This window comes from Oreochromis aureus, linkage group 12, assembly GCF_013358895.1.
Source record: "Oreochromis aureus strain Israel breed Guangdong linkage group 12, ZZ_aureus, whole genome shotgun sequence".
NCBI lineage: Eukaryota > Metazoa > Chordata > Actinopteri > Cichliformes > Cichlidae > Oreochromis > Oreochromis aureus.
In genome coordinates, this window is record NC_052953.1 from 33393195 (window position 1) to 33408228 (window position 15034).

At 38.4% G+C, this 15034-nt stretch overlaps 1 protein-coding gene across 1 annotated transcript in view; it reads right to left on the reverse strand.

Annotated features, from left to right (window-relative positions):
• The window catches only part of loxl2b (lysyl oxidase-like 2b), a 47723-nt gene continuing 32689 nt past the window's right edge, over positions 1-15034 (reverse strand). Inside the window, exons 7-14 of the mRNA XM_031740863.2 lie at positions 12205-12356; positions 10685-10852; positions 6057-6222; positions 5581-5821; positions 4879-4994; positions 4050-4186; positions 3818-3929; positions 1-3514 (exon numbers count right to left, since the gene is read on the reverse strand). Coding sequence (XP_031596723.1) covers positions 3444-3514; positions 3818-3929; positions 4050-4186; positions 4879-4994; positions 5581-5821; positions 6057-6222; positions 10685-10852; positions 12205-12356 — 1163 coding nt within the window. The 3' untranslated portion in view covers positions 1-3443. The remainder of the gene's footprint in view (positions 3515-3817; positions 3930-4049; positions 4187-4878; positions 4995-5580; positions 5822-6056; positions 6223-10684; positions 10853-12204; positions 12357-15034) is intronic.

The following is a 15034-nucleotide window of genomic DNA, read 5'->3' on the forward strand; positions in this document are numbered from 1 at the left end:
TTATCCACACACTTTTACAGTTTATTGTGTTGTAAATTTAACTGACTCTACACCCAACAACTCATAACAATAAAGGAAAAAATATAAAGTTATTGCAAATGTACTAAAAATCAAAGCTGAAATGTGAATCATGTCTGAGATGAAATGACACAGAACAGGAAAAAAGTCCGTCTTATGCAGCGTGAATGCTGCCAAAGACAGCCAATTTTAGCAGACAGACCAGTCTGTGTTTCAAAGTCACAAACTTTCCTGATACATGGCTTTGGAACTGAGCAGCAAGACAGCACTAAAAACTCGACATCCCACCGTGACAGGAAGAGTATTCCACAATCAAACATTGGTCTAAAAACAACAGCTATTAGCAGTTTAAAAACCAAGATGACTGCATCAGCAGGGGGGTAACAAGGTCATTAATAAGAAAACACAATAGCAAATGGTTGTGTATGCTCAGTTCAAGTATACTGTTAGTATACATATATACATGTGGCTGTTCAACATGTAAAGTGTCCTCAGAAAACAGAGGACCAGTTTGATAGCACCATTAAAATAACACTGGATTCACATATTGTTGTACAAAAGAATAAAAGAGAAAAACAACATATCTGGAACTGACAAACAGGGAGGAATGCATTCTCTTTTTGTTGTTAGAGAATCTGTGGTGCCACAGGATGGAGATCAGGTCTTCTTTTGCCTTATGAAGACAGCATATAAAGCAGCAAGATGAAATTTGACAGCAGTCCTGTGATCCTCATGTTAAAAGAGTCCCACTGACTGGAAGCCTAAAAGCCACACTGGAGTTAAATATAAAATCAAATGTCTTAAAGCACTTAAAGCACTTTTTATTGTGATATTTGAATTTGCAGCTGATAGTTTATGAATTGAAGGGAAAACATGCGAATGTATGGTACCTGCAGATTACAAGCTAATGACAGGAAGCAATCCATTTACACTAGCTTACAACAGAACACTTATAACATAACAGGACCAATGCCATGAATTTGTGTTTCTACTATATCATGTTTTTCTAAAAAAATAAAAAACTTATAGGTGTAACTTAGAAAGAAACTTGTACTTTTAAACCAAAATTTAGCACATCTCTGTTGCTAACAGGATTGTAAATTCAAACAAGACACATTTATACCACATAATCCCTGTCTCTTAAATATTTGCAAACTGTCATGTGAAGCATCAACAAAGGCCTATATATTAAAAGCATGGTTTAGTATAGCTTATTAGCTAAACCAATTACAAGCTTCCTGAATTTTTGACAAGCAGCTCTTCACTGCTCAGTCAATGCATCATCATAATAGCTTGAAAATGGTACATTTTTTATTTAGCTGATGCAGCTAGAACGTGATGCAGTTAAAAATTTCACTGGTTACATAAGACCCCAGTCCCACAGGTGTAGACACCTGTTTGTATTTACTCCCCAAATGGTTGCAAGTATTTGCTGGTAGTTGCTGTGAAATTGACTGCTAAAGACCAATTTATTCAGACCAATCAGGGACCCCTGCCAACCACTAGATGCTAGCAAAAAGTGTGTATTCCACAGCCAGTTGGTGTATGGTTTCTGGAAGTCACTAGCATGAAATTGGTTGCAAAGCGATATCCAGGGCTACACCGAAAAAGCTCCTTGCTATTGCCTTGCTCACTAGCAGGTTGTGACAGTCAGCACTAGTTAGCATGGAAATCAACTTCAACGAAGTTGTAGTAAAGCTGTGAAGACCGTGGCACCAATCAGAAATGGAGACCGTTTACCTTTAAAGTAAAAGTAGAAGTTGAAACATGTTGGTTTCAGTTGTAAGGTGGACCTTTTTTGCTGACCAAAAGCCTCCCTGTGGTGTAAAATGGACTTTTTGAAGTTTCACTAATGCTCAGTGGTTAGATCACCAGTGTTTGCAGATAAATCAGCATCTCAGCCAAATCAAAAGTAGGTTTATGTTGCATCCTCTTTGCAGCCACTTTCATCCAGTGACAGCTAGCAACCTCCAGCAACCAATTGCCTACTGGTTGAAGAATACACATTTTTCCTTACCCCTGAAGGTTGCCAGGGGGTCTCTAGACCTGCGTGACTGAGACCTAAGAAAGAACAACTCTGCTAAAGCGGACACATAATAATAGTAATACTGAAGGTTCACAATGAAAAATAATTAAAAGGATTTGATTTTAAAGAGTTTTTTTTAACTGTGTTTGTTTCACTTTAGAAATTTTTTTTGACAGTTTGTGGGTTCTTATGTTTTAACTTATGTCTGTTAAGCATCTTGTTGTAAAAACTGCACCTCATAGTAATGTAGATGTGTACTGACTGCAGCACATGTTTGCAACACTTCAGCAACCTGGAAAATTGTAAACCACCAGAGGGCAGCATAAACAAGCTGATCAGAGGATCTTAAGGTAATGTTGGCAGGCATACTAAATCTCAAGCCCCTATTAGAAGTAATTATTGCTTGCTGTAAATAGGAAAGATAATATTCCTTTCTATATTTCTTTCAACATACTTTTATATGATCAGCTTCTTCAGAGACTTTTAGTGCTACTCTTCTATGAAATGTGACCACAATCTTGGCAGTGCAGTGTGCAGAGCTAAAATGGCTTTGGGCACTTTAAGACACTTTAATATGTCACGTTTCAGCCATGGTAGATTAGTCTTCCAGCCGAACCAGGCAATTAGCACTTGTAATTGGTGATGAACGGGCTGTTTTGCTTTGCAGAAATTGCTTCTGCCACAGCTTAATTTGAAAAAAAAAAAATCCTCAGTGAAGATGTGAAGCTTAAATAACATATGCAATAGGAAGCTTAATTTATCTGGGCTTCAGTGTGTAAAAAACATTTCTGAAACTGCTAAAAAAAGTGGAATGAAAAATAGCCTGCATTTCCACACAGGCTGCTGCGTTTGCTATTGATGATTCCTCTCAATCTTCAGGCGACCTGGCACAGACAAACCAAACTCTTCAGGGAGAGTTTGTGAAAAAAAACCACACAGACATAAACACAAAAGAAGTGCAGCAGGGTTCTTTTAAAAAGCTGCATTTCAAAGTAGGCAGACTCGTAATGACATTCCTCGATACTGCACCTTGTGTAATACACCTGCCACTAACCTGCAGGTCTGTAAAAACAAGTTCTCTCTGTCACAGGGCATACAGAGAGTTTCACCGTTCTCTTGCTCTTAACCAGAGAGGTTGGAAGTGTTGTTAAATCCGTAGCTGCCGCAGCACGGACAGAAGGGGGAATCAAATATTCTGTCTGCCGGAGGGAAACGGGAGAGGAGAGGGTCAAAGAAAGCGACTGCCTCATGGTTGAGGCGAGCATAAAAACAGATGCTTTGACCAGGGCACGGCTGGTCAGAGGAATCCACATAGATGAGATGTGTAGTGGTTGGTGGGCTTCAGCCGGTCTTTCTGTTGAAAGCACAGGCCAGTTAACTCCACTCCTCTGCTCTGTCTTTACCTGTGGGTCACCTGGTTGCTGTGGAGGCCCGGGAATGTCTGTTCTGTTTCACTGCTTAATGAGCCACCTAGAAGTTCAGCAGCAGAGACAGACAGTTACCACCTACACATTTTGTCCTTGTTTTACACTTGTAGAATCACTCACTCTAATTGTCAAGCATAGGAAATTGAAAAAATAAATAAAAAGAAGCTCACAGGGTACTCAATAGCATTCATGTGAAAGAGCAGGGCAACTCATTAATGAAAGATTTTAGCATAAAATCTGAAACTGTTTAACAAATTTAGTTACTTGGTTAAGAAGTAAGTGTAGTAAACACTTACTTCTTAATCACAACAAATGACAAAGAGTAGAGACAGCCGTATCGTCTTACCATTATGGCAGCTGTACATCCACACACGATGACCATCATATCGACATCTGCATTTCGTGAAGTTATTGGTGTAGTCCGACTCTGGCACTTCATAGTTTGGATTAATTATAATCTGCAAGAGGGAGGGCACAAATGAGACGCTATAGCTGTAGTTTGAAGCCATTGTATAAACTGCTGACTCTTGCTGAACTGTTGGTTCTCTAGCAAAAAAGCTAAAGGCGAGAAACATCACCTGGAAAATGTAATCCCCGGGTTTCAGATCGGTAATGTCGACCCACTGGCAGTCGATGTCATGCCTGTAGGTATCCCAGCAACCCACAGTAATACCCTGGTCTCCAAAGTTGGCACATTCATACCTCTTTTCAATACCTGCAATAACAAAATATAATAATATTTGTCATTGCTTATCGGGCATTGACAAACTGAAATTCATCTAGTTTCCCTCTGTCTTTACACACTATCACTATGCACCACTCTTTAATCATTATCTATTATTAAATTCTGCCTTTCTCTCCTTGCCTTTTGTCCTGTTTCGCTCTGCTCTCTTCTCTTTCATATTCCCAGAGGTTTCTTCCTGTTAAAAGGGAGTTTTTCCTCCCCATTGTCACCACGTGCTTGCAAGGGGCTATAAGTGTCTTGAGATGACGGTTAACCTGAATTGGCACAATATAAATAAAAGTGTACTCGATTTTATTTAATTGAATTGAACTAAATCAGGCAACCTCCAATATATGGGTTCAATTTTAAAATTCATGCTGAATCCTGTAGCTGACCAGAGTAGTGAGTGTATAGTTATAAGCCATAAAAACAAAACAAAAAACTGAAAGACCCTAGAAAGCTCCTTACATCTTGGGGAACTGTGGAGCTGCTTAATAATTCTGAAATTGAAAGTCAACCTTTTCACCTTAGACAGTGTTAAGCGACCCTTTTCAGTAAACATATTGTTTAAAGCAGCTTTAAAAGTCCATTACTGAACATATAAGAATTAGTTTTCTGCCACATGTTTCAAAAGTGAAAGATTTTATTTCCTCCCATAACTGAAGTCCTTTTGCAGATCTTACCTTCATCACACTCTGAGTCCTCCAGACAGAAACTTGCTTTGTGTCCTTCAGCCACTTTGGTTCCATTGAGGCTGAATAGGTCGTAGATGGTGAACACCTCCATGCTGTGATAATGCCTACACACAAAGACAGGAACATACTTTAGCCTTTAAAAGAAGACACTTGTTGTCTTTTTAGCTCTAGTCTCAAGGGCACCGGTGTTCTTTAAATTTAAAAAAAATACATTTTTACAAAAGCATCTCAACTAAATAGCACCTGTAAAAACAGCATGTCTCTTAGGAAGAGTCATTTCTTTTCAGTGATTCTGACGGTCCTGATATACTGAAAGCTGGCAGCTATATGAGGCTGCCAACAGTCCACTGACTTTTTGCTTGTAGTTTTTAATGAAGGTCTAATTTATGTTTCTAAAGGGGATTTAGTAGGTGTATAAATCCAGCTCTTTTAACGTAGAAGGTCTGACAGCCATCAGCATGAACACTCTGAGGTCTTAGTCATCACAGTAATTCCTGACGTTAACCCTGTATCTTGGAAAAAGCAAAAATGCACCTTTTGGGAAAACAGATGTTGAAATGAATTTTTCTTTTAAGACTTGGAAGAACAATTTGAACATATTCTGATTGCCCGGGGTTAGTGATCAAGAATGCGATCACTTGATAAAATCTAGTATCAAACCTCCAAAACAGTGCTTGTACTTTCACTGACCTGTGACAGTCGTGCCACACCCATGAGTGCTTGTCAGCTTTGGGTCTGAAGTCGGACTGGCCATTGTTGTGTATCTGTGAGGAGAAGCGCAGCAGGCGGCGGTAGGTGTTGGCAGGAACCTCGCTGGATGTGGAGGACAGACAGTTTTCCTCATATGCACACTGCAGCATGAACATGGGCCGATCCTCCATGTAGGTGGTCTGCTCCACCACCTGCGGGTTCAGCACCAGGTCTGGCGCCGCTATAGATAAAAGTGAAAAATACATGCTGCTGAAACATTTTTAGGGACATACAGAAATTGTTCTAGCAGCTCTAGGACGAGGTTATTTACATTTGTTAAATTAAAACTAAATGTGCAGATTGAGGGAGTAAAAGATTTTCAAGGCTCCAGTCAAAGTAGGTTTAAAAGTGGAAATGTCAGTTTATTTATTCATTTATGATCAGGCTTTGTTGAGGCAAACTTTACACTGTCTTACTCTCAGAGCAGGAGACCCCGGCTGCGTAGCGGCCGCCTCCTTTGGGGCAGCTGAGGTGGGCTCCATGGTGCAGGCAGTGAGACAGAGACATCTCAGTTCCAGAGCAGCGAACGCCACTCATCACCACAGCATCAGCGCTCACCTCACCTGACCAGTACCAGGTCTCCTGTGGAAAAAGCACAGTTTACAGATCACAGGATAGCAACCACAACCTCTCCATATATGGAGTGATGCAGTGCAATATATAGTATGTATGTATATAGTACATTATATGTCATAAAAACCCTCCTAACTTGGTGGGCTGTCCCTCTGACATGTTAATGCTGCTGAATCTCCTGCAGCAGGAATGTATTTAATTCCTCGTCAGCTTTCAAGTCAAGTCAAGTCAGCTTTTTTGTATAGAATGTTTAAAAGACATCAAGTGTCATCAAAGTGTTAAACAGAGGTACAATGTAGTTAAAATAAAAGAACGAATTAAAATAAATAAGGATGAAAGAAATCTATATACACGTGCATACACTTATATACAAATGCCTATACAAGCATACATGTACACATACATACATATAAAAAAAAAAAAAACAAGATAACTAAGACAGAACAGACCAGGTTTCAAAGTGATCTGAAAGTTCGATTTGAAGATTTCCAAAGAGAAGAAGGACTTTATAAAAGAGTGAAGACTGTTCCAGAGTCTCGGAGCAATGACGGAGAAAGTATCCCTGTATCCTTTAGATTTTAAGTGGGAGCGTGGGACCAGTAAAAGCATCTGATGGGAGGACCAGAGTTCGAGTGGGTAAGTGCAGGCTAAAGATCTTAAATGTGACCTGGAGCTGGTTTTCATGGGCATGATTATCATGGTAATTTGGGGCTTTTAATGATTTCTTTTAATGATTTTTCCCCTTCCCAGGTTGGAATGATTTATAGTGTACATCTGTGTTGACTTTGAAAAAGAAGAAACAGTGCACACATTTGAGTTGATTTTGGTATATATATAAATATAATATATATAGAGTATATGTATATCTGTCTACAGTATATAAAAAAGTATATATACAGGCCTCTTGTTAGTGATCATGATCGACTACAACTAGTAGTTTCTCTTTGGCAGCAATGATTTATTTGACAGCACTCACTAAATTGACCAATACTCAGAACAATGAGAAAATGTGACATCTGCCCAACAGTTTTCGAAAACAAAAATGTACTTTTAAGTAATCAAATTTAGTTAATCTAAGTCATTCTGAAAAAGAAAACCCTAACCCTACCCTGGGAGGGGTTACACTTCAATTATCACAGAAAAAAACTGCAGGTTTAGTCGCTTGTGTTTGTGGACTTTCAGGTTCTTGTTATGAATGAACTAATCCTAGGAGACTGATACACATCAGAAAATGTTTAATAATGTCTTTACGTTTCTCATTTAGTTATTATTTTTCAAGTTCCGTTTCTTATTTTTAGTGTTAGTTTTATCCCCTTTTCAAGTTCCTGCTGTTTGTTTTTGGTCCACTTACTTGTGTTTTAGTGTGTCTCAGTCCATTTAGTCTCTTTACTTGGCCTTTTCTGCAGTCAAAATAAATGTTTTTTTTTCTTCGTTTAGTTTGTGATGATTTTTCATATTGTAATGTTTTATTACCTGCAAGTTTTGTTTTTTTGGTGTCAAAAAGCGCAACTTAAAGTTGTCTTAAAGCTCTGTATCTCTATGTGCTCTTATGTATCTCTAAGTGTTCCGGTGGTATGAAAAAAAAAAAAAGGCGCTTGGACACTTGGACAGGTTTTTCGGCTTCTGTGCAGTCTCATTGAATTGACTGTCCACTGCTGTCTTGTTTTCGCCAGCTGTGTCCACTTCCCCTGACTGCCCTTCTGTGTCTATATAGTGTTGACTTCCCCTCAGTCCCTTGTGTCAGTCTCTGTTAATCTCAATGTCAAATCACAGCCAAACAGTATCCCACATTTTGGTTCACAAACACTTTTGGACATTTTGGACATGTTAGCTCTTTATGATGGCCTGATTGCCGTAATTTGTTGCAGTCAAAAATACAATTTTGTTTTCTGCACGACATTTTGAAAAAGTTTGTGATGATTATTCACAGGAAAAAAAAAATACACGTAAAATAATCACACCGTGACGCCTCTGCCTTTCTAAATTATTACCTGCAAGTATTTTGTCTCTATTTTTTGGTGTCGTGAAAAGAGGCACAAAAGCGCGAACTCTGTAATCCTCGTCCACACATAAACGCAAAAAAGTTAAAAAGCTCTGTCTTACGTGTTGTGCATAGAAACAGCTGAGTTTTCAAAAATACCCGTGTAGGTGTAGTTAGTAGTTTATTTTATACCTAATGCTATTTCTTAATTGTTTACTAAATGTTTGAGGTGTGACAGATGATGAGCAAAAAAAATGTTGCGAACAGCATGTAAGTTTACACTGTAAATGGATTGACAGAGATGAAACATGCTGCACAGAGTCCTTACAGTAAATGGATTCCTGTCCAGCTGAAGGTAAACACTCCTGCCGGAAGGTAAACACCTTATAATCATACGCTCTTCATTTCATGGCTGTGCAAACACTTTCATAAAGCTGTTAGCACAAAGCCCCTCAGCCTCCTTATCTGCTCCTACTATTACAGTGTTTTGGGCCGCCCCCCAGTTCACACTCAGGCCTCCTAACATCTTACAGGTGTCTGTGTTTATTAAAAAAATGGAAGGCTGTGTATCTACACAGAGCCACAGGACAGTGGCATGTATGGAAGTCAAATATTTTACACAGTCAAATTTATTAAAAAATTACAAATTTAAAATGCATAAACACCTAAAATTTAAAAAAAAAAATAAAAAAATGCAAATTTCGTTATTCATATAGCCTCAAATTGTTAAAAAGATTTTCCATTTTCAAATTAGCAGACAATGTGCAGCCTGAAGTTGACCAGAAAAAAAACAAGAAATATTTATCCCATATTTGGAAAAAGATTTTGTTACAACAGTTGAAATGATAATGAAGCTTGAAGTTTGTATTGGAAGCAAACAAATTTATACTTGTTTGCTTCCAATCCAATATTTTTTCATTAGTGTTGTTCCAGTCTTCGGCTTGGAGTGAAAATTACTTGTAATTACAGTCATTTGGATTGTTGAACCATTAAAATAAAAATACAATTACAATTTAAAATGAATTGCACAAACTTCAAACCTACCCATAGCCCGAATTTTTATTTTATAAACTTATTTTGTATTGTCCGCTGCAGGCTTCCATATAGTACTCTTCCCAACTCATACTCCAGAAGGATAGATACATGCTAGTAGAAGTCGGTAAACAGTTAGCGTTAACATTTGTGTGGAAGCTATCAGCTAGCTGATTTGTCACATGTGTATTTAGAATGAAACTATTCACTGTGAATGTACAAAACTATGAACCTACAGTCTCTTTAATATTATATATGTAGATGAAATGTCATTTGATTACTGCACACTACATGACTTAAAGGTCTCAGGAATTTATGTCACATAACCCTAACAGCTGAGTTTTAATGTTTAATAAGCAGCTTTCTGTAATGTAAACGTCACACTTTGTCCGCTACAAAAGCAAATCAGTTAGCTTGAAGGTGATGAGCCTTTCCAGACTCAACAGCTAATTCTGATCATAATATAAACCAAAGAAAGCTCACTGACAGCCAACTGATGCAAACAGTGATTTAACAACTGTCAGTTCCTTTTCTGTACTGGACCTTTCAGTCCATCTTAAATAAAAGCAGAATTTTTTGTTTTTCTGCGCTGTGGGAGTGTGGAAGCCCAAACACTCATGATTTGGCTGTAGATATTCTAGTTCCCTCTGCTGCTGTCTAGAGAGCAAACTTCTTAAAAAAAGAAAAGGAAAAAGAAAGACTCCTAAAACAAGTAGAAAGTTTCTTCTTTGTGTCATAGTAGTACATTTTGTATCCCATTTTCCACTGGCAGCACAAGGTATTTGCTGGAAGCTGCTTTCAGTGCTCTGTTGATACATTATTGCTGAGTTAGCTTTGTTCATTGGATGTGGGTATATATGCATGTGGGTAACACTTTATTTTACAGGCCCTATACATACAGCAATTTTCTATCATTTACTCAAAAGAAAGTAAAACGCGTTTGTGAATTTATTGGTGGTGTTAATTAACAGAAATGCAGAGACTGTGTTAAATTTGTACGGTCTGATTTATGCTATCCAATTAAATGCTAGAATAACCGAGAGGCTTTGAGTCGCTGCACAGCAGGTCAACTGAACATGTTTTTAAAAGGAAGAGTTCTAAAGAGAATAACAGTGGACTTTCAATAATGAATTACAAATGCAGCTCCTATTCATGACTTTAAATGAAGCAGCACTTTCAAAGAAATCATCCACTTCTGAGGAAAGCAGCCCAACAAACTAAACTCACATAGCTTTGTCTCTTTTAACTAGCTTTTTGTGGAAAATGTCTATTGGGTCATTTTCTAGAAACTATAAACTAAAGATGAAGAGTACACGGAGAACTGTGGAGAGCTTGTGCTCAGATTCGTACAGTCTGGCTATAAGAACGCAAAATTTGTTGGTTTACATTTTAGACATCTAAAGATTTTCACATGCCCAGGCAAGCTGATTCCCACCCCCTGGCTGCTGTGACTCATACCTGGAAAGCATTGCTGGCAAAGCCCAGACCCAGCTGTCTACAGACAACCATGGCCTCCATGGTTCTCCAGCCCTCGCTGCACACCGTCCCCCACACCAGAGAGCCATTTCTCTCCACCAGCACCTCCACACGGCCTTCATACGGGTTACGACCTCCACTCAGACGCAGCTGTGGGTGTGGAAAAAAACAACACAGGATTGTTACATGATCATCATTGCTCTTGGATGGGACACATTTATAGTGCTTGTTCTAATTAAATGCAAAATGAATACAGATTTAATCAAGATTTCACTGGTACACCTCTACTGCACCTTGTACACTTCATACATACTTTTGTAGTAATTATCCAAGTAATATTCCTCTCAGAGGTGTAAGTCATGACTTCATCTTAGTTGCAAGTTTTAACCCAAACCCTAACCCTAATGTTTTGGGGAAAAGCAAATAGTTTTTGATGAATGTCAATTGATTCAAGTTAAAGTTGCTTACTTTCTTTGCCAATATTTTGATGAACAATTTAAAAAAAATATTGGCAACTGCCAGTGCCACCCCTCAGCTTCATAGTAGTGGTATCACATTGAAAATTCTAAGTGAATTCATTCTTAAATCCTCACATTCACAAGATTTTAAGAAAACTTAGTATGGCCATGAGGTCAAAGTCACTGAGATTCAAATTTGTCCAAGATTGACCTCATTCTCGACTAATCACATTCACACACTGTGTGGGATCCACACCGCCTGCCTACCCGGCAGCGTGATGACGATATCCCATCAGCCTTTTACAGCTGAAGGGTAAAAAAAACTTCCACTGTCTGGACTTCCATATATTCAACCTTACCCATTATGAAAAATGATACACAGGTTTCTCCCTATAAAACCCAAAACTGCATATAAAACAAGGATCCAGTCAGCCTGACATTAGTCACTGGTTTCTGGATTTGCATTTTGAACCCTCAACCACAAAACATCTGGTTACTCAATATTCAGTTCTCTGGACCATAAGGGACGTTTCTGTAAGATTCCAGAATAAATGGCCCTTCATGGAGCTGTAGACCAAAAAAGTAAATGTCAAGGAGTAAACGTTTTTCTATTTGTCATTTTTACAATATGATTTTTTTTAACATGTTTTGATTGAGGATGTCACAGCACCATAAGACACCCAGCATTGTCTAGAAGCACTAATCTGTGTTCACTCCTGTTCATCCTGTAAACACTGCCTGGCTGAATTTGAAGTAATGTCTGTACAATGGGATTAATCAGCTCTGTGTTGTATCAGGTAAACATCTATGTACGTTCAGAAATGACGTTTTCATATTGTAAAAATTGTAGTGTGTCAAGCATTGCATCGCAACACGTGTTAGCACAAACTAAAGAACACTTAAAGTTTTCATGTTATTATGTTATACGGTAGAAGGAACTCCAGTTCTTGTCTACTGGACGAACTGGTAGGTGTTGCATTGTGATCTCATTTCCTAGAGCAGCTGTGTTAACCAGCATTTGACTGTAGTGAAATGGAAACCAACCCTTTCCTGGAAGCCCATTTTTGGGACGTTACATCTGACGGCTGCATCCTCCTCATGGCTACAACCCAGGGCCTCCTTATTGAACGAACACTCAGTTATGGACTTCTCAAATCCTGAACACTCCACCTCATTCATATGCACTGGACCCATACCTGAAAAGAAACCAGGAAAAACAGGAAGTTCAGGATAAAGTTTAGGAATCAGCATCTATCAAGAAGCTGGTGCAGAAGGTTTTCAGTCTATTGCAATTTATAGTGTAATAAATTGCATTATAAAATATATTTACATTTTCCTTACTAATATAAGCTTAGTAACCCATCATGTTTCCTGTTTCCTTTTTCCAATCTTTGAGATGTGTCCTGAACTTTATTGTGTTGCTGTTTTATGTTCACCTGTTGTAAACTGAATGAATTAAACATTTTTAATTGTTGTTTAATTTAATTGTTGTCCGTTGATCTCCAATGCAACAATTGGCCATGGAAAGATAGGGTCGGGGTTCAGAGCTCAGCAAGGTTAAATATCTGAGGATCTTGTACTGTTGGGAGTTACTGAAAATATTGGGGTGGCACACTAAAAGCAGAATTTCCAGTTTTATTATGCTGTTGTCAAATATAGGTTACTTGAAATTATTGCAAAAAGAGAAAGAAAAGAATGATATGCCTAGTTAATTTCCTGCTATTAATCACTGAAAATAGGTACATATGAAAAACAAATAAGATTTCGAAATCCATAATGATCAGTTTTGATTGATTGATTGATTGATTGATTGTAGTTAAATTTAAGAGCGAACTTGTTCAGGAAAGAGAGATAAATGTTGGATCGTACAAGAGTGTGAACTGTTGCCTGTCTCTATGTTGGCTCTGAGATGCACCAGTGATCTCTCCAGGGATTGGCACCAGTTTTTCTGCAAATTTATTACATTATTACCAACATAGGTGGCGGGGCTCGACCTTACGTATGTGTAAGAGCTTACACATCTGGAGGAGAGCTGCTGCTCCTGGCTGTAGAAAGGAGAGAGCTGAAGCATTGCAGTAGGAGACCCAGAGTATGCCCAAAACAGGTTGGGGTGATTATAAATCTAATTTAACGTGGTAGCACATCACGATCCAAGAAGAGGAATTGAAAAAAAAAAAAAAAAAAAAAACACTGGACCTCTCTGTGACCCTGTGAGTCTGCTGTTACTGTGACACAACACAATAAAAGGAAGAAAATGGATGGATGGACATAATCATGTTCTACCAAACAGTGTTATTGTAACACTGTGAGGTCTACGGCTTCATCGGTGAAGACAACGACCCTAGAGCTTCCACAACATGCTTCAAAACCCTTAACCCGTGTTTTGAAGAAAAGCAAAAAGGGGTTTTTGTAGAAAACAGTCAGTTAATAGCATCCGTTAGAATATCTCCTGATAGCCAAGACGTGGAAGAAGAATGTTTTGAAGAAACAAAAAAATAGATATTCAGATAGCATGAGGTGAGGGTTACAGTTACCACTGATGATGACTTAAACCACTGAGGGTTAGAGAGTTTCTGTTTGTCCTCTTTCTTCCATGAAGTTTTAGAACCACAAAAACCCATCAGGAGCAGCAGCAGCAGCAGCAGTCTATGTAAAAGTGTCAGAAGTCCTTTAGAAGAATTTGCTGAGCTTGTGAGCATGCTTCTCAGCAGCTCAGACTGGACAGAACTAAGGAAAGCATGAATTTAAATATACAGAGATTCTTGTCGAGGCCTGGTCTAATGGTCCAAAACAAAAATAAATCTGCAAATCTTTTTGTTTTAATTCTATTTCTGTCACTTTGGTTTAGAGAGTGTAGTCTAATAGTAAGTTAAAAAAAGCAAAAACCCCACATATGCCCGGGGTTCCTTTACAAACTAATCATACAAAGAAGCAGACCACAGAGTCTACATTGTATTCAATGGAACTAAATAGGAAAGACTAAGCCAGCTAAGCATGGAAACAGAAGGTCATACATACAAGAGGATCAATAAATCAAACAACTCAACAACTAGAACAGTTCCACAACAGCAACTACACATCGCATTGCCTGATGATTTCTGAGGCCCTGTAAGCACAAATGTAAAGCCACTTAACCTGCAGATCAGCTCAATCTGCTCACAGACACAAAGTATTAATTGTTCAAGTCTGACTTGTATGTTATGTCTTTATAACTATAACATATTTATTTCCAATTTTCCCTTTGTCTTATGGTGTAGAATTACTATCTGGGCTGATTTCTGGGCTGACTTCTATTTTCCATGAAACATTACAGAAAGGCAGTGATGAGAAACCCTGATGGAAAAAGCTACTTTCTCTTCATTTCAAATTTTTCCACGTCTAACGTGACTGGAATGTGCAGCAGCGTACAGCATGTCCCTGCCTTTTCTGAAGAAAATATGTTCTTCTTTTTGCCAGGTATCCACACACTACTAGAGAAAACGTGATTATTCCACGTTATATGCTGAAAAACAAGTAAGCTGGGTGTTTAATACACTTGAACACTGGCGAGATATCTGCTGCGTGTGTAAGTTAGAAGTACGTTTGTGCCACATTTTTGTTAGGTGTGTGCTGCAGACTTCCAAACCTGCCAGTGGCATAACGCGGCTCGTGCAGGTTATGAAGACCTTAAAGTGAAGCTGCTCACAATAAAAGCCTCCACTGAAAATAAGCAGTCAGTGGAAAAAACCCCAAAACAAACCAAAAGACAAGAAGCACAAACGTTGCCGTGTACATTTCAATATAATTCCCCACTCCAAGAAGTAACACATGAAAAATCATTATTTCACCATTATTTAAACAGGATAAGAAAAGTAAAGTGTACATCAACAATTAA